The sequence below is a fragment of the Dama dama genome, chromosome 20 (assembly GCF_033118175.1).
Source record: "Dama dama isolate Ldn47 chromosome 20, ASM3311817v1, whole genome shotgun sequence".
Taxonomy (NCBI): domain Eukaryota; kingdom Metazoa; phylum Chordata; class Mammalia; order Artiodactyla; family Cervidae; genus Dama; species Dama dama.
The window spans coordinates 44,001,134-44,023,472 of record NC_083700.1 but is presented as its reverse complement, the minus strand read 5'-3'; the positions used below and the strand labels follow the sequence as shown (position 1 = coordinate 44,023,472).

Here is a 22,339-nt window from a genome sequence, read left to right as displayed (position 1 = left end):
CTCTGTCCATGGAATTCTCCAGGCAAGAATACTGGAATCGGTTGCCATTTCCTTCTCCAGGGGATCTCCTGCATTGTAGGCAGATTCTACAGTGGGGGACTGGGGAATAGTATAAATATGGTATAAAAAGATGTAAGAAACTGAAGCAAGAGCCAGATCATGCACTCAATGGTGTGAAATTTGAATTTTATTCAAGCAAAATGGGACCCACTGGAGTAGTTAACATCAGGAACAGTATGAGCTAAAATAAAATATTTTCAGAATATTTGGGATGCTGGGTAGAAATTGGATAGGTGGGGTGGGGAGGGTAAGTGTGAAAGTGGAGCAGCATTTAGAAGTAATCCAAGAGCAAAGGTGAGGCATGCCGTGGGTTCAGAGAAGGTTGGTGACAGAGGTGGAGGAATTGGAGTTTATTTTGAAGGTAGAAGCAGTAGCAAATATGAATGATTTTAATTCTGAGATCAGAGAGGAGTGGTGAGAGAAAGTGGAAAGCACTTGTGTTTCTAATTTCAAGATGTAGTGATTCTATGTATGACCTGTGTAGAAAAATAAATTGATTTTCTCTGTCCTTCATTCTCAGTTGCCTATATTGGCATCATCGGTGGTTAGCCTGTATTTCCTTGAACTCACGGATGTCTTCAAACCCGTCCACTCTGGATTCAGCTGCTATGACCGGAGTCTTAGCATGCCATACATTGAACCCACCCAGGAGGCAATTCCTTTCCTCATGTTGCTTAGCTTGGCTTTTGCTGGACCTGCAATTACGGTAAGAATTGCCCCTAAATTGTGTTTGTCAGCCCCAGAAGACTAAGAATGACCACATTTATGTAATAAATGAGGTGTCCCTGGTGGCTCAGACAGTGAAGAATCTGTCTACGATGTGGGAGACCTGGGTTTGATCCCTGGGTTGGGAAGATCCCCTGGAGTCAGGAATGACAACCCATTCTAGTATTCTTGCCTGGAGAATCCCATGGACAGAGGGGCCTGGTGGGCTGCTGTCCATGGGGTCGCACAGAGTCGGACACAACTGAAGCGACTTAGCATGCATGCATGCATTGGAGAAGGAAATGGCAGCCCACTCCAGTGTTCTTGCCTGGAGAATCCCAGGGACGGAGGAGCCTGGTGGGCTGCCATCTATAGGGTCTCACAGAGTTGAGCACGACTGAAGTGACTTAGCAGCAGCAGCAGCATGCGTTCATACCATATCACAAGTCTTAGAAACTGTGGGAAAGAAACAAAAAATTCTATAGCCAACAGACTTTGTTCTCCAAAGTGCATGTTGCTATCAATTTTAGCAGATTAGCACTTTTTATTGATTCTTAGCACTGAGCATGCGCAAATGTACAGAAAAGAGGGTACAACTCACATTCCTACCGCTCACAAAATAAAATACTTTAGATTCAGAATAAGCATTTGGATTTTAAAATGTGTAGCCTAAAGAAATGACCTAACCTATTGAAATTGAATTAGAAATGTAGTTGTTTTTAGTTTGCTAACATATAAATTGGGAATTACATATTTTTCAATAAATTTATTAATAAGTAACACCAGCATAGTCTTTATAGCATCTCTTTTGCCCCCAAAACCTACCTAAAGGACAAGAATCATATTTCAGGGTTAATAATATTTATTCCTAACAGTAGGAACTCTTACTTTACTTTTACCTTGCTAATGAATGTCAGAGGAAGTGCTCATCAAATAAAAAGCTGTATTTGAATGGAGTTTTTATAGGATCCCCTAAAGAACTGGTCTATTCTGGTTTAGTGTATGGCAGCAGTTTTAGAAAAGTCTCTGCATTGACCTTTTGTATACCCTTGGATTTGTTTCTTTTTTAATTTCCCCACATTAAACAACAACATTCTATTTACACTATAAATTACATGAAATATTATCAGAAGATAAAACAGAAACTTAATTTTTCCTAGAACTTCATCATACTTAAAAGATGAATTTTGAGACCTTTAGGTCTCAAAACACTTTGTAAGTTTTAAAAAATGAGTTATCCGAACTTCAGTAACTCCAGGGTGATTGGAACTGTTAATGATGTACTTGAAGGTAGCTGAGACTCTGACTAAAAGCACAATGTGCCTTTATGTGCAGTATTGTTCAGAGTGGGCTTTCTTGGTGGCTCAGACGGTAAAGCATCTTCCTGCAATACGGGAGACCCAGGTTTGATCCCTGGGTTGAGAAGATCCCCTGGAGAAGGAAATGGCAACCCAATCCAATACTCTTACCGGGGAAATCCCGTGGACAAGGAGCCTGGTAGGCTACAGTCCATGGAGTTACAAAGTCGGACACGACTGAGTGACTTCACTTTCGCTATTGTTCAGAGTAACAGTATTTTCTGGCCGTTTCTCTAATGACTTACCAAAAAATCTATTATCATCCAGTTATTTGACAAAAGCAAAAAGTATACATGTTTTAAATCTGGTAGACCAGAAAGCATTTCTCCTAATTGGAATATAATGCAGAAATTTATTGTAATTACTATTTTGAAGTACAGTTATTAAATACAAATGCTTGTGATGCTGCTGAAGAGACCAAGATGATATTTCATCAATTACATAATTTCTTTTTTATATACCCAGAAGTTTTTCTTCCCTGGGTCTTAGACGAAGTGGCTAGGAGAACACATCTAATTGTGGCTTTTCCTGCCAGCACCATTTATTTCACACTGATCCGTTTGCTGACATTGTTACAGGTCCTGGGGCCAATGACCTTGGCCTCATTATTGTGTTCCCGCTTTTCTGACTCCCTCATTTCCAGTAATAAATTCTCAATATGCAATTAAGGATTCCTTCTGGGGGATTCTGAGTCAGCACTTTCTTTCTTGAGCCTTGAGAAGTGAAAGAACAAGTTTGCTATGACTACCTCTACCAAGTTGACCTGGGGAACCTGGTGCCAACTCCTTCGGCAGACTGCCTGAATTCCCGGGTTGCCACTGGGCCTCCATAAGCTGTCGCATGCCTCTTTATGGGAGGAGAGGCAAACTAGGGAAATATTGAAACTGCTGGGTCCCTGATCTTCCCCTTATCATTCAGGATATTCCAGGATGTCAGTGATTCTTTTCTTCCACACTTCCTTCATGGATTTTGAGTAAACAATTTGATGGTAAAACAAATCCTGACTTTATGGACATCAAATAACTGTCTTTTACGCCTTACTCTCTAAACATACATCTTGTCTAAATTTCTAATTTCATTTTTCCTTGTTTTAAAGCCTTTTTCCGAAACATTGGTTCTATAGTGTCTGTATGTCAGTATAGTCCTAGAATAGGGGTCACTAACCCTAGGGCCATGGACCAGTACCAGTTCATGGCCCATTAGGAACCAAGCGAAGCTTCATCTGTATTTACAGCTACTCCCCATCACTCACATTACCCCCTGAGCTTCACCACCTGTCAGATCATTGGCAACATTAGGTTCTCATAGGAGTATGAACCCTACTGTGAACTGTGCATGTGAGGGATCTAGGTTGCTCACTTCTTATGAGAATCTAATGCCTGATGCTCTGAGGTGGAGCTGAGGTGGTTAGGCAAGCTGGGTGGGAGTGGCTGCCACTGTCTCTCATCACCCCCAAACCTAGTTGCAGGAAAACAAGCTCAGGGCCCCCAGTGATTCTACATTATGATTAGGTATATAATTATTTCATTATATATCACAATGTAACAATAATAGAAATAAAGTGCACAATAAATGTAATGTGCTTGAATCATCTTGGAACCATCCCTCCCACCCCCATCTGTGGAAAAATTGTCTTCCACAAAACCAATCTGTGGTGCCAAAAACGTTGGGGACTGCTGTGCCAGAACCATGATTCTGTCTCTAAACTTACTACATATGTTACTGCTCCAACTTCTTTCCCCACTCTTCCTGAAAGTGAAAATAACAGACTCTAATTCCTGACTTTCAAGGATACCATTTTCTTTTTTTCTTTTTGGCAGTATTAATCTGTTCCAGAATGGAATAATGGGGGAGACAGAGAGGCAGGATGAATTCTTCCTTTGAAAATCACTTTCATAGTCCATTTGTGTAAGGAGAGGGGCTTCTCATTTTCACCCATTCATATGAAGAGAAGGCAAAGCAAAACAAAAGACCACGCATGGGTAGTTATTTTTTAAAAGGAAGTTTGGATTTATGTGTTACAAAAGGAAGTTTATATTCTTTACAGAAGGAAGATCAACTGATTTTTTATACAGATATTTACTTATAAATCATTTAATGTTTCCTTCTCAGGTTTACAAATTTTTTTAATTTGTTAGTTATTTTTGGCTGTTCTTGGTCTTTGTTGCTGTGTGCTGGCTTTCTCTAGTTGGAGCAAGCGGGGGCTACTCTTCACTGTGGGACTCGGGCTCCTTGTGGTGGCTTCTCTTATTGCAATGCACAGGCTCTAGAGCGCATGGACTTCAGGAATCGTGGTACATGGTCTTAGTTGCTTCCTGGCATGTGGGATCTTCCCGGACCAGGGATCAAACCAGAGTCCCCTGAATTTCAAGGTGGACTCATCACCACTGGACCAGCAAGGAAGCCCCTCAGATTTTTTTTTTGATGCTTTGAAAGGTATTTTAAAAATTACCTGCCTTTGTATTGTTACACAAGAAATTGTAAAACTTCTTTCGTGTCTGTGAAATGTATATTCTTATTTTTTGAAACTGTCCTTAAATTTTCATCTTTAACATTAACCTCTAACTTACTTTTAAGTGATAATGAAACAAGCATTTTGTTAGTCCTTTGGAGATTCTCAGGGAAAATAGCACAGAATATTGAGGCTTATCATAAATCTTTCTGAAATCTATATGAATAGAAAACATGTGTATATTCTCTTCCCTGGAAGTAAAATGTTACTGCATAAGATTAAAGGGTAAGTATATCCAGTTTTATAGAGGAATTGTATTGAAATTTATTATTGTTTCTGGGAGGTAACCTTAGCTTTAACAGAGCACACAGTCTCCTTTAGGTGGCTTTTCCAAGGGCAGTGTCCATATAATAATAAGCAATGTATTTCCTCTCTGCATCTCCCCTGAAACAGTCACTTTAGAATCTCTTTCAAAAACCTGTCCATGATATCTGACATGCACAAATTGGTATTGTTTCTTTTCAAGATTGTGTATGGCATAAACAGAATATTGTGAGAAGATACTTGTCATATACTGTTCTCTATTTCCAAATAACAACAGCAACAAATAATTTTGTTGTCAACACCTAATCCTTGAAACCATATTGCATCACAGCAGCGTGTCATTCAGAATGGAGAGACAAGCAGGCATATTTGAAGATACATCAGGAAACATCTATCCCTTTCCCTGAGGAGAATTCTATCTTTAAAGCAAATTAAATCATTTTGAAAATGCATACAGTGGCATGTAGGTCAAGGTTAAATGAATAGTAGAATGAAGAGAAAATTAAAGTGCTCCTTAGAGAGTGGGAGGGTTGGATGATGTCAAAATACTGACAAGAAACCTCCATCCATAATCAAACCAGGGTGTGAAAGCACTCTCCTGACATATGAGTTTTGAGCTTATTAAGCAAATAAATGAAAACTCTTGAAATTTCAAGGTCACTTGAGATAATGACTGCTGTGTTATATGACAAGAAGAATTTCCCTAATGACACTAAACAAATAAATTCTTGCATATTTTAGCATTCATGGATAATATGTGAATCACTATTTACATGTATAATTAAAAAGAAACAAAATTATTCACAGAATTATTATTAAAGAAATGAAAATGAAATGAGTCTCTCAATGCATTTCAGGACACATTTCAGAAATGAGTGGTTAATTTTCTTGAAATGATGAATTTGGGATAACCATGATATTATTCTACTTGCATGGTGCAGCATGTCACATCTATCTGTGCAGAATATTATAGAATCTTTTGTGTATCTATGTCTAACTTGAAGTGATAATGTATTACGATATTTTTCAAAAAGTATAATTAACTTCATATTCAATGACTTGAAAAAAAATTCCTTCTGATTATTTATATAATTATCCATAAAGGAGTTTATCAGTGTATGCCACAAGATTTTCACTCTTCTAAGGTTATTGGTAGAGTTTTATTAAGAAAATTATTTTTATACAAGTAAAGGTTCTTTATAATTGTACACACACCATATGGAACTAAATATATCTGACAGAACATTTGAAGCATAAGGTCATAGACTTAGTCATGAGTTTTAAAAATCATAAATTTAAGTACTTTATAATATAAATGTTAAGTAGGTGTTGAGAACTGGGAACTTTCCCTTGGAAAATACATTTCAGTTCCCAGTCACAGTGATAATCTTTAAAGTGACATGATCACTTATATCTAAGGGACTGCCTGTTCCCAGTTTCTCAGTTCCACATTTTTAGCCATACTGATTCTAATTTCACCATAATCTCTGAGGCACAGTAACCCCAAATATTTGATTTTTTTGCATTAAAAAACCACATTATTTCAAGTCTTGCTTTTCTTAATAACTACCAGCCCAAATGCCCAAGGTAATTAGCCAATGAGAATCCCACAGTGAAGGTAACAAAAGCAAACCCCACAATGCAGGGCACTGTGCTAGACAGTGAGAATAAAAGGTAAAACAAAAAAGATGGTTTTCCTGAAGAGGGTCACAGTCAAGTGAGAAATAATCAAGCTGTGCTATAGAGAAGGACAAGATACTAAGGGAGCCACATAGAAGGGGGCATAATTCAATTTAGGATATAGTAAGGGATTTCAAGGGAAAGTTCTTGAAGGAAATGATGCCTAAACGTATTGAGTTTTTCACTGATGTCCTGTGTCTTAGAATCCAACAGCAAGTGTGCTGTTCCTTATCATAAGTATGGTCCTCTGTTTACTGAAAACACATTTTCTAAATATTTCATTCTTAAGACGTATTACTCACTGGTAGTGGTGGTGGTATAGTTGCTAAGTTGTGTGATTCTTGGACCCATGAACTATAGCCCACCAGACTCCTTTGTCCATGGGATTTCCCAGGCAACTGGAGTGGGTTGCCATTTCCTTCTCCAGGGGACCTTCCCTACCCAGGATTGAACCCATGTCTCCTACACTGTAGGCAGTCTCCGGCATTGCAGGAGGATTCTTTACCGCCGAACCACCATTACTCAGCATTACTCAGTATGAATGGATAACTCTTCAGAAATTAACCACATCAAATTCTATTTCAGTTGTCCTGGAGCACTTTCACCCAAATGTTGCTGCTTACCTAGATAGATTCTCTTATAATCTACATTCTCCAATAAGATAGTTACTAGCCACATGTGGCTATTACATTTTAAATCTGATTGATTTACATTTTAAATAATTAAGTACAGTAAAATGAAGTTAAAACTTCAACCCCTCAACTTCAGTAGGAAAAAAATGTCAAGTGCTCAATAGCCAACAGTGCTATTTCAAGTGCTCAATAGTGGCTACCATATTGGATAAAGCAGAAAATGTGTCCATCATCACAGAAAATTTTAGCAGATAGCTCTGCTTTAGATTGAACCTTTCTACTTTCATGTCTGCTTTACATGGGTGATCCTTCTGCCCAATCCCAAATTATTTTATTGAAATAATATGCTAATAAAATATTCCTGATTCTAACTTTGCTACTTATTTTTTTCTCTCCTTGTTTTCATGGTTTTAAGGATAAAATGTCAAGATTCTAAGTGTCAGAGCAGAATCAGTCACCATGTGATTAAGCAGCTCGGTAACACTGGGTATTGTTGGGAATAGGGCCAAAGTCTGGGTGCTGCAACCACATTGCAATGCCAGGATGCTATCACAATTTTGACCAGTATGTAGGAGCACAGAAGATCTAACAACGTTAGTTACAATGCCCTGATGACTTCTCACTGCTTCCGCAAATGCTCAGGAGAAATCCTCCCATCTCTAAAATGCCTGCAAAAGGTACATCTTTACTTAATTTGATTGATGGCATGTGAAGAGATAACTTCCCCATTAGAAGGAAGTGGCAACTCACTCCAGTATTCTTGCCTGAAAAATCCCATGGACAGAGGAGTCTAGCGGGCTCAAAGGAGTCAGACACAACTGAGCAACTGAGCATACATACGTAAGAGATAACTTATATAATTCATCTGCACCCATTGAATCCATTTTGAACACCCTCTTGTCTTCGCAGATTATGGTAGGGGAAGGAATCCTCTACTGTTGTCTGTCCAAAAGAAGGAATGGGGTTGGCCTGGAGCCCAACATTAACGCTGGAGGCTGCAACTTCAACTCTTTCCTTAGAAGAGCCGTCAGATTCGTTGGTAGGTGTGGGAAACCACAAAGAAAGAAAATGTTTTTCAAATAGAAATGTTATATTTAATTACAGGCATTGTCTTTAAAGCTGTAATTTAGATGCATAATGTCAGGTACATGATGAATTTTACATCATACAAAAATAAAAAAAATAAAAACTGTTAAAAACACCCTAATTTAAGTTTTGTATCCACAATGTGTTATTTATAGTTATAGTCCTTGTTTTGAGAGCCAGCATGCCATGCATTTCAGTTTATTTTTGTCTTAGCTCTGGTAGAATCATGAATTTACTTTAAAATGGTTTCTTGGATCTGGGTTCATTTTTTAAAATGGAGAATAAATATCAGCAGACCAATATAAATGGATAACCCTTCAGAAATTACGTTAGCTGCATCAGTGATTCCATGTCAATTGTCCTGAGGTGTTTTCATCCAGAAGTTACTGTCTGTGGAAATGTCACCAAGCAGTACAGCATCAAGGCTGTTTTTCCTTGGTTATATCATCTAACTCTACCTCCTATTTTTCTAAGACCTGCAGAAAATCCATAGGCCTGTATCAAAGTCAAATCAGCATCTAAACCTTCATCTCTTCTGATTAGCATGTGACTATCTTAATATTATTTGAGTCACAGACCTTTCTTTTTAACTGAATTGAAAAGTCAAGCCATAGTACATCACACCACTGTGAATGTTTTAAATCATTCCCAGTAAATCAATAAAAAGTTATTTTCACCTGTAACCTCTCAGTTCAAAGGAATAGGTAGCTTTATTTAATACCTAATAGAAAATTAAGTACCATCATCTCTTCCACTGGAGAAAAAAATCTGGTCTAAATCATACCCTTGACTCTGCCGCACTAAAAAAGGCACATTTTTGCTCCACAAAGACTGTACGGCAAGAATAATCCCCTTACCAGGATCATGAACTAAGACCAAGGAGTAAAACTTCAGGACATCTAGCTGTTCTCAGAGGAAGTTTTCCTAATGTAACACAATGCTGTGGCAAAGGGGCACATAACCTCTCTGAAAAACCTCATGACTGACGATGCTCCATCTTATCCTGGAGAACCCAGTCCCAGAGTCAACCACGCCCATGCCCTGGGGGCCTAGAGATGGGTAGGTTTCCTCACTTACCCATACTCCTCCCCAAGATCTTACATGCTGCTAGGAGTTAGAATGTAGAAATAAAGGTCCAGGGCCACAAACACTGGGAGAGTGATTGTTAGGTGACAACAAGCAGAGAAGGAAAATGCAAAAGGGGCCAGACCAGAAGGAGAACACTGTTGGGTTACCTGGCTGCCTGTCACAGTGATTTCTATGAGCAAATCATGAATCAGAATCCAGACTCTCAAGTCAGAATGACTCCAGGGTGTAGAGGGAGCAGGTGGGCTAGACTCCCAAAGATAAGACCAGGCAAGGAAGCCAAAGCAAGAATGGAGTTCGAATGTACAAGCCTGCATCAAGATTTGTCTGTTTATGGTTTCAAACTGGTCCCAGAAGAGAAAAGAAAGAATTTAATCAAGAGATTTAAGAATGTCATTTCTGCATTCCAAAATGAAGGAAGCCTCCCACAGCCTGGTACTGGTATGATTATTGCTTTCACCATAGGGCCGGCTTGCTGTTTTCTCTGTTTTAATTAACATTCCTGGTATGCTCGTCATCTGTAGGTAGTCATACCAGGAACCAAACCCATAGGGTTTGCCTACTGTGGCTGGGGTGAGGAACTCCTGGGGAGAGAGCCCTGGAAGCACAATTCTGCTAAGCAGTTTACAGTGATTTTGAATTTTGCTTCATTCCCTGTACTGAATCCTTCTCAAATCACACAGTTGTCACCTTAACATGTTCCAGGTATCTGTCAAGTGACCTACAGTTGATAATATTAAGAGTTGGCATGATATAACCAAACAGACAAAAATCCTTCAAATGATGACTTTGGAGATACTCATTGCCTTCAGCATCTGTTTGGAAGTTTAGAAATTGTCTTTACTATCTTCCTGAAATAAACCCAGAGAAAATGATCACAGTAGATCTCAAGGTTGTCATGTTAATGTGTAATACGCAAGACTGATGATGGCACCACATTGGCATCAAGAGCCAGCTTGGTGACAGGCTCTTTCCTTTTCCTTTTAGGTGTTCATGTCTTTGGACTCTGCTCTACAGCTCTTATCACAGACATCATCCAGCTCTCCACAGGCTACCAGGCACCGTACTTTCTGACTGTGTGCAAGCCAAACTATACCTCTCTGAATGTGTCTTGCAAAGAGAATTCCTACATTGTAGAAGATATTTGCTCAGGATCAGACCTTACAGTTATCAACAGTGGCAGGTTATAAATGGAGATTATGAATACTTCCATGTTGATGTTTTCATTGTTCATTAATAGCTTGGGGTATCATCATAGGCATACACTTTTCAATCACAATGACTTGGATTGTATTTTTCTTTTCAATTCAGTGATCTCTTTAGGGATGATACCACAGAAACCCATTGGTGGCTCATTCCAGCTCCTCTCTCTCCAAATTTCAGCCCCATATTCATTCTGCTCATCTTCATATCACCAAACCCCAGTCATGTTCTATGATCTCCTCTATACTAATTATGGGTTTAGAAAGAAAGAAAGTGAAGTCGCTCAGTTGTATCCAACTCTTTGCGACCCCATGGACTGTAGCCCACCAGCCTCCTCCATTCATGGAATTTTCTAGGCAAAAGTACTGGAGTGGGTTGCCATTTCCTTTTCCAGGGGATCTTCCCAACCCAGGGATTGAATTATGGGTTTAGGTTATCACAAATTGGTTTATTTTAGATGTTTTTAGTTAGTCATGGCTTATAATCAGTATGTGTCATGTAGTGATTTAAGTAGAAGACTATATATATTTCCAGCTCCATTACATATTTTATTAAAAAAGAAATCATATGAATTTTCCTTTTGATAGAGTTTTAAAAGAAATAGCATCTAAGATTACATGTGTCTTCTTTGAATAAACCCAGAAAGTCTGTACAGGTCCTGACCTTGCATTTCAGAAAATAAAAACTGAAAAGCTCAAGAAACTACCAAGGCATTAAACTGTTTTCAATCAATAAAAAAAAAAAAAAAGAAAGAAACTTAGATGGCAAGAGAAGTTCATAAGAAATAAATTACAGAAGGGTGAAGGCAGCAAAAGACTGATATAAGAATTTTATTTTTCATTCAGTCAGTTACCAAAGATTGATTTAATAGTCAAAAATAAGTTAAATACACTTGAAGAATCAGAACCTGATATTATATAATTATATATATATAGTCCATTCAATTCAATTAATTTTGAACTTACATTTAAGACCTATATTCTGTATTCTTTCTCAGTTTTTCTATATTATCATGTCTGTGTTGAATAGTAGTCCTTTTTATTGGGTACCAAATAATTAGTAGGTCATTAATAAAACCAAATTTTTTCCCATTTTTTATTCATTAAAAATTCTCTGTTCTCCTTCTATCTTTCACAATCCTCTGTTCTACCTCTCCCACCTTGCTTCTTATTTAACAAAACAATATACTTTGTGATTCTTGAGATAATAGTCATTTTAAAGTGGGGTAGAGAAACATTTTGCTAAAATTAGATTTTTTACCCCTATGCTTTCTAAAGTGTAAAAAACACTTCTAGACCCACTACTGCGAGAAAATAATTATTCTTTTAAATATTTATGTAAATGAAACCATATATTTAGGGGCATAGAGAAAGTTTAAAGGCATTAAAATCTTAGGTTTTATAGGCTTTTACTTTAACCTGACATAATTATAATACCAATAAACAGTTATAATGCTTTCCACTCCATTTCCACTTTCAACCAGCATTCCAGTGGTGTAAAGAAGTGATCCCTTAAGAAAGCTAACACTTTATATTGGAAAGTATATCACTACTCTTCTTTAATACTAATGGTGATTAACAGTGTTTATTTTATCACTCAGATCTTTCTCCAGAAAACCAAACCGAAATTAAAGTTATTGCTTATTACCTTGTGGCTTTTTAATTGAACATTTTAACCACTCAGTGTTCTTGTGATAATTGTTAGCAGCATGTCAGAAATAGAAGGCATAATCTGACTTCTTCCTTTGGCAGAAAATCATTCCCTTCTCAACATGCGACCCTTGCTGCCTTTGCAGCTGTGTACGTTTCGGTAAGTAACTGGGTCTTGTTCATCAAACTGTGTCCTAGAGAAAATCAGAGAAATAAGTGTTGTCTCCAAACTCTAATTAGATTATATTATAGCTGGGTAATAACAGAAGAGTATAATGGCATAAAAAATAGAATTTAGATGCTACTGTAAACAATATAATAGTAAGGTAATTTTTGACACAGTCATAATATTCATTTAGCCTTGTATCTCCTTAATGTGATATTATACTTCATGAGAGAGTATTGTGAACTACATGAATGTTAAAAACTGTAAAACTGAAAGAATTGTGTTAAGTATATACATACACAGCACACACTTTCATTTCAATCATTATGTAACAGCAAATTCTAAGTGAGTGTAAGTTGAAGAATGCTCTGCAATGAATTGTCACTATATCTTATTAATATAATAGTTTATTAGATTTTATGTGAAAAAATGGATTGAAATTAAGTGACAAGTAACCTTGGAGATTAACCAGTTATCTGGCTAATTCTACTGCTTTAATTTTTTTCCAAACTTTTGTGTAATCACATAAGAGGTCTGTTATTTATTTGATGAATTTTGTCAGACATTCCTTTTTTTTCAGGTACAGAAATTAGCCATAGCAGGGGGAAATAAATAGTAAAATTGACATCAAGTGTATCAGAGATCTGAGCTTACCTTTTTATTTGATTATAATTGAATAGAAAAAAAATGACCTTTTAAACATACTTACCCCAGTTCTTTCCTTTTTTAAAGATGTACTTCAATTCCACACTAACGGATTCCTCTAAGCTTCTGAAACCTCTCTTGGTCTTCACCTTTATCATCTGTGGAATCATCTGTGGGCTAACACGGATAACTCAGTATAAGAATCACCCGGTTGATGTCTACTGTGGCTTTTTAATAGGAGGAGGAATTGCTCTGTACTTGGTAAATAATTTACTATTATTCAACAAAGCACAGTTTAAAAAGGAAAATATGCACAGAATGTCTTGCACTGTAATAATTTACTTCCAATATAGTTTATATCTATGAGGAAATTCCTGACTCCTTCCCCATTCTAAGCCAAAACAAATATTCTACTTTCAGTAAAATAATTTATTAAACTCATACCTTGGGCTAGAAAAGGGGATTTTAGAAAGATTATCACATTTTTCCTTATCACTCTCCCACCAAAAAAAGTCAAGGACTACTATTACTAGTATAATTTTATAGATGAGGAAAGTAAGTTAAAGAGAGTAGAAGTTTAATGGAAAAATTATATACTTTGCCCAATAACACAAATGTGGCACCTGGATATTACTATAATCCAGCTAACATTTAATTCTTTGTGTGTGTGTGTACTCAGTCATGTCTGACTCTTTGCGACCCTGTGAACTGTAGCCCGCTAGGCTCCTCTGTCCATGGGATTTCTTAGGCAAGAATACTGGCTTCAGTTGCCATTTCCTTCTCCAGGGGATCTTCCCAACCCAGGAGCTGAACCCACATCTCTTCCCACCTGCATTGGCAGGTGGATTCTTTACCACTGTGCCACCTGAGGAGTCCCATTGAATTCTTTAGCAACCTTCATTTCCAAACCTGATCTTCCTTTAAGGGAAATATCTTCAGCATAAGGGAACTGAAATTGTCCATTTCATTCATGCATCCATTACCTTTACATTTATTCAAAATCTGATCTGTGCCAGGTACTATACTGAGCATCACAGCACTGATAAATAAGATATATCATTTATGAGTTTACAGTGCAAAGATTAAGAAAAGTATAAATGATTACAATATGTTAAATGACAAACGAGGGTATAAACAAAGTACTTTGAGGATAGCAAACTGCCTAAGGAAGCCAAGGAAGGCTTCATAGAGTTATACTCATGTTTTTAAAACATGAGAGTTTCTTAGGGTAAAGAAAGGAGGAGGGCATTCAAGCTGAAGAAATTACATATGCAAAAAGATGGACATATCAATGATCAAGTCTTTGTGGAGGGTGAGGGAACAGAAGGAATGAGAGATAATGGCCAGGTTTCTAGTTTGGAAGACTGGCAGATGGTGACTTCATTAGTTGACTGAATAGATGTGTACAAGCTCAATTTAAAGATCAATAGGCAGTTGAATAGTTGGATCTGGAGCTTAAAGGAGCAATGACTGATGGAAGATAGATTTGGAAATCACGGACATTATAGGTGGAAATAACATTATAGTTATGGGAGTATATAAAATTACCAGGTCCTAAGAATAAAAGGAGCCAGGAAATCACCAATATGCAAGTGGCATGCAGAGGAAAAGGCAATGATGAAAGAAACTAAGAGGATCTACAGAGAAATAAAAATTAACTGTCTGTTGGAGCAGTTCTAAATCTTGTGATCTTGGAATACTTGTGAAAAGCATTAATAAAAAAAATGCTTACAAAAACAGGAAACGTACTAAAGTGAGCAATGATTTACTTTTTTTCATTTTTATATACTAGTGGCATAGACAGGATTGTCACTTCAGATCTCATACTTCCTACTCATACTTTCTTCAGTGAAGGAGAAAGTCATCAAATGAAAATTGGTGTGCCAGGAACTGTGCATAAACCTGGGTTGTCCCTGGGGTTTCACTGGCAACAAGTGTTACAGAATAAAACTGAGAACTGTCACTCTCCAGTTCATGCATTGCTTTTGTACATGTCTGCTTTTCATGGTGTCTTGGAGTCCAAGGGTTTGGGCTCGAATCTCAGTTTTTCTGCTATTTGGCCAATTTTGTACCCATTCAGAAGCCTGATTCTTCATCTATAAAATGAGGATGATAACTATTTGCCTCATATCATAACAAGGAATCAAACAACTATTAAGCTGAGTTCTGGGCATTGAATTTCGAACAATGTAGGTAGAGGTTATAGCTGTGAAAAGAAGAGAAATGAAAAGCAAAGGAGAAGGAAAGATATACCCATTTGAATACAGAGTTCCAAAGAATAGCAAGGAGAGATAAGAAAGCCTACCTCAGTGGTTAGTGCAAAGAAATAGAGGAAAACAATAGAATGGGAAAGAATAGAGATCTTTTCAAGAAAATTAGAGACACCAAGGGAACATTTATGCAAAGATGGGCTCAATAAAGGACAGAAATGGTAAGGACCTAACAGAAGCAGAAGATATTAAAGAGGTGGCAAGAATACACAGAAGAGCTGTACAAAAAAGATCTTCATGACCCAGATAATCACGATGGTGTGATCACTCACCTAGAGCCAGACATCCTGGGATGTGAAGTCAAGTGGGCCTTAGAAAGCATCACTACGAACAAAGCTAGTGGAGGTGATGGAATTCCAGTTGAGCTATTTCAAATCCTAAAAGGTGACGCTGTGAAAGTGCTGCACTCAATATGCCAGCAAATTTGGAAAACTAGCAGTGGCCACAGGAATGGAAAAGGTCAGTTTTCATTCCAGTCCCAAAGAAAGGCAATGCCAAAGAATGCTCAAACTACCACACAGTTGCACTCATCTCACACGCTAGTAAAGTAATGCTCAAAATTCTCCAAGCCAGGCTTCAGCAGTATGTGAACCATGAACTTCCAAATGTTCAAGCTGGATTTAGAAAAGGCAGAGGAACCAGAGATCAAATTGCCAACATCCGTTGGATCATCAGAAAAGCAAGAGAGTTCCAGAAAAACATTTATTTCTGCTTTATTGACTATGCCAAAGCCTTTGATTGTGTGGATCACAATAAATTGTGGAAAATTCTGAAAGAGATGGGAATACCAGACCACTGGACCTGACTCTTGAGAAATCTGTATGCAGGTCAGGAAGCAAAAGTTAGAACTGGACATGGACCAACAGACTGGTTCCAAGTAGGAAAAGGAGTATGTCAAGGCTGTATATTGTCACCCTGCTTATTTAACTTACATGCAGGGCATATCATGAGAAATGCTGGGCTGGATGAAGCACAAGCTGGAATCAAGATTGCCAGGAGAGAAATATCAATAACCTCAGATATGCAGATGATACCACCCTTAATGGCAGAAAGTGAAGAGGAATTAAAGAGCCTCTTGATGAAAGTGAAAGAGGAGAGTGAAAAAGTTGGCTTAAAGTTCAACATTCAGAAAACTAAGATCATGGCATCTGGTCCCATCACTTCATGGCAAATAGATAGGGAAACAGTGACACACCTTATTTTTGGGGGCTCCAAAATCACTGCAGATGGTGACTACAGCCATGAAATTAAAAGATGCATGCTCCTTGGAAGAAAAGTTATGACCAACCTAGACAGCATATTGAAAAGCAGAGACAATACTTTGCCAATGAAAGTCCATCTAGTCAAGGCTGTGGTTTTTCCAGAGGTCATGTATGGATGTAAGAGTTGGACTATAAAGAAAGCTTAGCACCACAGAATTCTTTTAACTGTGGTGTTGGAGAAGACTCTTGAGAGTCCCTTGGACATCAAGGAGATACAATCAGTCCATCCTAAAGGAAATTAGTCCTGAGTGTTCACTGGAAGACTAATGTTGAAGCTGAAACTCTAATTCTTTGGCCACTGTATGTGAAGGACTGACTCATGGAAAAGACCCTGATGTTGGGAAAGATTGAAGACGGGAGGAGAAGGGGATGACAGAGGATGATATGACTGGATGGCATCACTGACTCGATGGACATGAGTTTGAGTAAACTTCGGGAGTTGGTGATGGACAGGGAGGCCTGGCGTGCTAGAGTCCATGGGGTCTCAAAGAGTTGGACATGATTGAGTGACTGAACTGAACTGATGTACAGTCTTGTGGAAGATGGTCCTAGACTTATGACTTTAAATACAATTATCAATGGAACATAAGGTAAAGACTGTTTACCCTGAAAACTTTTGTAGTGCGAGCATAGATAGGTATTATTTAGAAGAAGATTTTAGCCAGGAATTAAAATACTTGGAGAGGGAGAAGCCTGACTTTATTCTGCTCCTGTTTACACTCTGTCCTGAAATTATTAATTTTTCCATTCTAAACCAATGCCCTTGCTCATTGTTAGGCACTCTACAAAATATCACATCCGTGGAATTCCTTTGGTTTGATCTGAAAATTAGACAGTGGCTCCTTTCTGTTGAGATTAACACACAAATAGTTATCTGCTTCTGGCTCTTATCTCTAAACTAAGCATCTCAAAAACTGAAAATTCAGCAGGGATTAGATCTCCTACATGTCAAAAGTTTAAAATTCTGAATCTGAACTTTAGCCTTTATCAGATTTTTATCCCCCAAATTAAAAAAAAAATTGATCACCTGAGTATGAAGACAAGATTAAATAAAACTCAGCTCAAGTTTAGTGTAATAATACTGAGTTGATCAAATATTACTTTCAAAATTTAAGATCAGATTTTAGTTGGAAAAGAACTTAGAACAAAATATAGGGACAGTTTCTGCCCTCTTTTCCCAGAACACTCTGTAAAATGCTCCACACATAGGGCTGAGCTCCATGTCAGCTGAGAAGATGTGTGTCTCTGACTTCACTACAAAACCTATGTCATATTTTATGAATGATTTGTTGTTCTCCATTTCCACATGCAGGTATGATTGAATGGTATGATACAATCATACCATCAGGAGGTATGATTGAAAATGGAAGGTAAAATACATCAGTTAAGCCATCTGAGTTGTCACTCAACAAGCAGTTCATAAATCCAGAAAAATGAATTGCTTTGAAAAAACAGAAGATGGTTGATTCACGTTGTTGCATGGCAGAGACCAACACAACAGTGTAAAGCAATTTTCATCTAGTTGAAAAGTAAATTTTAAAAAGAGAAACATAAGAATGCCCTTATTTCTCTCATTGTCTGACTTCTTTTCTCAAAACAGAGGATAAGATTATCCAAAACATCCGGTGGGATGGAGAAAGGAGAGAAAATCCAACTAATAATGAAAAATAATGGACTTTATAGTTCTGAAGAGTTAGTTCCATGGCTGATGGTGTAACTTACAACTATTTCCTGAGTAATTGTACTTTTAGTTTTGGTTATTTGTGTTAGTCAGTGGTGTATAGAGAACAATCTTTATGTGCCTCACTACATCCTCCAATGCAAACTCTCAGTAACCGTGTCTCCTAGTGCCTGATGTTTATTGTTTCTCCCAACACTAGGGTCTGTATGCTGTGGGGAATTTTCTGCCTAGTGAAGAGAGTGTGTTTCAGCACAGAGAAGCCCTCAGGTCTCTGACAGACCTCAATCAAGACCCCAGCCGAGTTTTATCTGCTAAAAATGGTAGCAGCACTGACGGAATTGCTCACACTGAAGGCATCCTTAACCGAAACCATAGAGATGCTAGCTCCTTGACCAACCTCAAAAGGGCAAATGCAGATGTAGAAATCATCACTCCACGGAGCCCCATGGGGAAGGAGAACATGGTTACCTTCAGCAATACCTTGCCTAGAGCCAACACCCCATCCGTGGAAGACCCTGTGAGAAGAAACGCCACCATTCATGCCTCGATGGATTCTGCTAGATCCAAGCAGCTCCTCACCCAGTGGAAGAATAAGAATGAAAGCCGGAAGCTGTCTCTGCAGGTTATAGAGACCGAGCCGGGACAGTCACCACCCAGATCCATTGAAATGAGATCAAGCTCGGAGCCGTCCAGGGTGGGGGTCAATGGAGACCACCACGCTCCCGGCAGCAATCAGTACCTCAAGATCCAGCCTGGCACCGTCCCTGGGTGTAACAACAGCATGCCTGGGGGACCAAGAGTATCCATTCAATCCCGCCCCGGGTCCTCACAGTTAGTACACATCCCTGAAGAGACGCAGGAAAACATAAGCACCTCCCCCAAAAGCAGCTCTGCCCGGGCCAAGTGGCTGAAAGCCGCGGAGAAGACCGTGGCTTGTAACAGAAGCAACAGCCAGCCTCGCATCATGCAGGTCATAGCCATGTCCAAGCAGCAGGGTGTCCTCCAAAGCAGCCCCAAGAACACTGAAGGCAGCACGGTCTCCTGCACCGGCTCCATCCGCTACAAAACCCTGACAGACCACGAGCCCAGTGGGATCGTGAGGGTCGAGGCCCACCCGGAGAACAACAGGCCCATCATACAGATCCCGTCCACCGAAGGCGAAGGCAGTGGCTCCTGGAAATGGAAAGCCCCTGAAAAGGGCAGCCTTCGCCAAACGTATGAGCTCAACGATCTCAACAGGGACTCAGAAAGCTGTGAGTCCCTGAAAGACAGTTTTGGTTCCGGAGATCGAAAGAGAAGCAACATAGACAACAGTGAGCATCACCACCACGGAATCACCACCATCCGCGTCACCCCGGTAGAGGGCAGCGAAGTCGGCTCAGAGACTCTGTCCATTTCTTCCTCCCGCGACTCCACCCTGCGGAGAAAGGGCAACATCATTTTAATCCCTGAAAGGAGCAACAGCCCCGAAAACACGAGGAATATCTTCTACAAAGGAACCTCCCCCACACGGGCTTATAAGGATTGAGGGATGGTCATTCAAATCACTTGGGTCACCCCAAGAGACCACGTGTTGATTCTACCAGTGCTCTGTTCCAGCGAATGGGGAACCTTCTCACCAAACTAGATTATCCATCATCAGCCTGCGACTCACTGACACTCGAGAACTATTCCACCCAAGCTTGCAGACTTCACATCAAGGGAAGGGAAAAGCACAATGCAAGAACCTAACTCGTGTGATAATGTGAAGACTCTTCCTAAGACTTACCTTCAAACGCAAAACGGCTGCAGAGGGCAGTATCAAAAGAAAGCAGTTTCCTTCAGTGTATACTATTGTACTTCCTGAATGTGCCAACTTTAGGGTTCTTTCTTTATAATTAGCTGTGGGAATCCAGAACACACGTTTTCCCTACAGCAGAGGCCATGCAGTATTATATATTCATTTTGCAGAATCTGCACCAAAAGCTCAGTATGGCTGGTGCTGATTATTATAGTACATATATGGTGTAAACTCTCAATTTCTATTTAGCTGTGAAATAGTGGTGTGCAATTCCTTGTCAAAGAAATGCTACTGTTATTAAGAAGATGTTGGCTTCTTTGTGTTAGAATAGGACACCCTGAAGCTTCTCTGTAGTGGCTCCGTCAGTCAAAAAATGAAAAGGTTTTGTGCATTTCTTCAAAATTTTGCTTTCTTCAACAACAAAGATTTATAAGGATATTTTCAGTGAAAGGGAACAACCAGTACTTTTCTGCATAGCTTTTTGCTGCTTACTTTTTATTTCAAGTTACTGCTAATGAAAAATCTGTTTTTAGTGAGTACATTTGCATAATTTAAAGATATTATTTTAAGAGTTTTTTAAAATTGATGTGATCATATTTTGCATTTTATGGCTTCTCCTTTATTTATTGATTTAAATTTTTTAAATTATAGGCATGTTCTGTTTTTAACGCAAAAATAACAGTTGATATTCCTTGAGTAAAATATACTGCTGTGAATTTATAAACAAGAAATATGAACCAAAACTTGACACTGTGGGTTACACTGCCAGCAGTGTTGATCATATGTTAACCTTAGGTGTTTCCAGCCAGCGGGCTTAAATTTCTAATTTAAGTAATCCAAAATTTTCATTTTCTTCCAGATTATTAACATTTTTTGATATCTTGATAACCAGTTAATTAGAGTCACAGTGGTTGGGTTTTGCCATCTTCTCTAAAATATTTTGTTATTTGTATACTAACAGGATGAATCTGACAAAAAAAAATGAAAATTGATAAGTAAAAATATCTCAGAGTATACATTAAGAATGTATTTCTTCAAAATAGATAGGCACAGTTTTTGTGCTCAACGTACAAATAACAGTTTTCGCTACCTATCCTGAATGAAGCCTTCAACTTAAATCAATGGAAACCAATATTGCCAGTCAGAAGAAAGTAAAAGCAAACATTTTGAGGTGTTTTTCCAACTTAAAATTTTAAGTATGAAGAAATATTTGGTTCTTGTAATTTTGCATTTAACCTTTTTACACCATTTCTTAAGAATTCTGATGTACATCTCATAATTGCCACGGGGACAAAAGGTAACAACAATGCTGGTTAATCTGATCTCAGTTCAGTTTTCACTGAGAACAGAAGTACTTGTTTAGAGATGAGTAGACCACATTCTTAATCAACTTCTAATGGAAAAGGGCAGAGCTTTCTAGAGTAACCAACCTCCTATGGCATTAGGGATTTAGCTGAAACCAGCAGAATTGAAAACTCTGGCAATAAAATACAGATTCAACTATATCCCTTCTGGCAATTTCCTTCTCAGAGAGGGGAGTGGGAGTAAAATGTTGCCTTCCCCACTTCTCACCACCACCACCATTATGACACTCCTACTGGCTTTTGCCAGTTTATAGAGAGAAAGGTGGATTGGTTTTAGTGCTCTGAAGAAAAAAAAAGCTGCAGCATTTCAGGTGCAGTATGATATTTCCTAATCTTTCCTATTTCTTAACAAAAGATTTTAAAGTACTTCTCTAGTCATTGAAGTTTTTTTTTCTTTACATGAATATTGATATATTCTTTTTCTACTCAAAGTGCCAAAGGCTACAGTTTTTAATGACTTAAATTGTACCACATTGTTAAGGAAATATATAATGATAGTCGCTAGAACTCAGACCTCTGCATGTGTATTTGATAACACATCTTTTGTAAACAAAAGATTACAAAGAATTATTTGTTTACATTCCACTGGTACCTTAATTTAAAACAAATGAGACTAACAGGTGGTATCTCTTCTTAGTGTTCTATTTATCTTATTTGCTAATGAGAGCACTTCTTCCTTTGTTAGGCTGTGCTTTATTGATAAAACCAAGTATTGAATAAAGAGAGTTAATTATCTTTTTAAAGTAAATAAAATTATGAAGATATATATGATATATATAAAGTATTGTGTTTAATAAAATGTTATGCAATGTTTTCCAAACTGATAAAGTTTGTAAAGTGCTATAATGTATTTTGTTAAGTACAGATCAGAGCTATTGTGTGAGTATATTGTGCTAACATCATAGAAATAAAGATTAGATTTCTTCATCAAAACTG

General features: G+C 38.1%; 1 protein-coding gene across 2 annotated transcripts in view; it reads left to right on the top strand.

Moving 5' to 3' along the window:
- The window catches only part of PLPPR4 (phospholipid phosphatase related 4), a 48,028-nt gene extending 27,544 nt beyond the window's left edge, over positions 1–20,484 (top strand). The window contains exons 2-7 of one of the 2 annotated variants that reach the window (XM_061119977.1): positions 581–766; positions 8,121–8,250; positions 10,371–10,566; positions 12,338–12,395; positions 13,134–13,307; positions 18,459–20,484. In XM_061119977.1, the coding sequence (XP_060975960.1) occupies positions 581–766; positions 8,121–8,250; positions 10,371–10,566; positions 12,338–12,395; positions 13,134–13,307; positions 18,459–19,787 (2,073 nt within the window). In that variant the 3' untranslated portion in view covers positions 19,788–20,484. The remainder of the gene's footprint in view (positions 1–580; positions 767–8,120; positions 8,251–10,370; positions 10,567–12,337; positions 12,396–13,133; positions 13,308–18,458) is intronic. The other variant, XM_061119978.1, reaches the window with a different exon arrangement.
- The last annotated feature ends 1,855 nt before the right edge of the window (positions 20,485–22,339 follow it).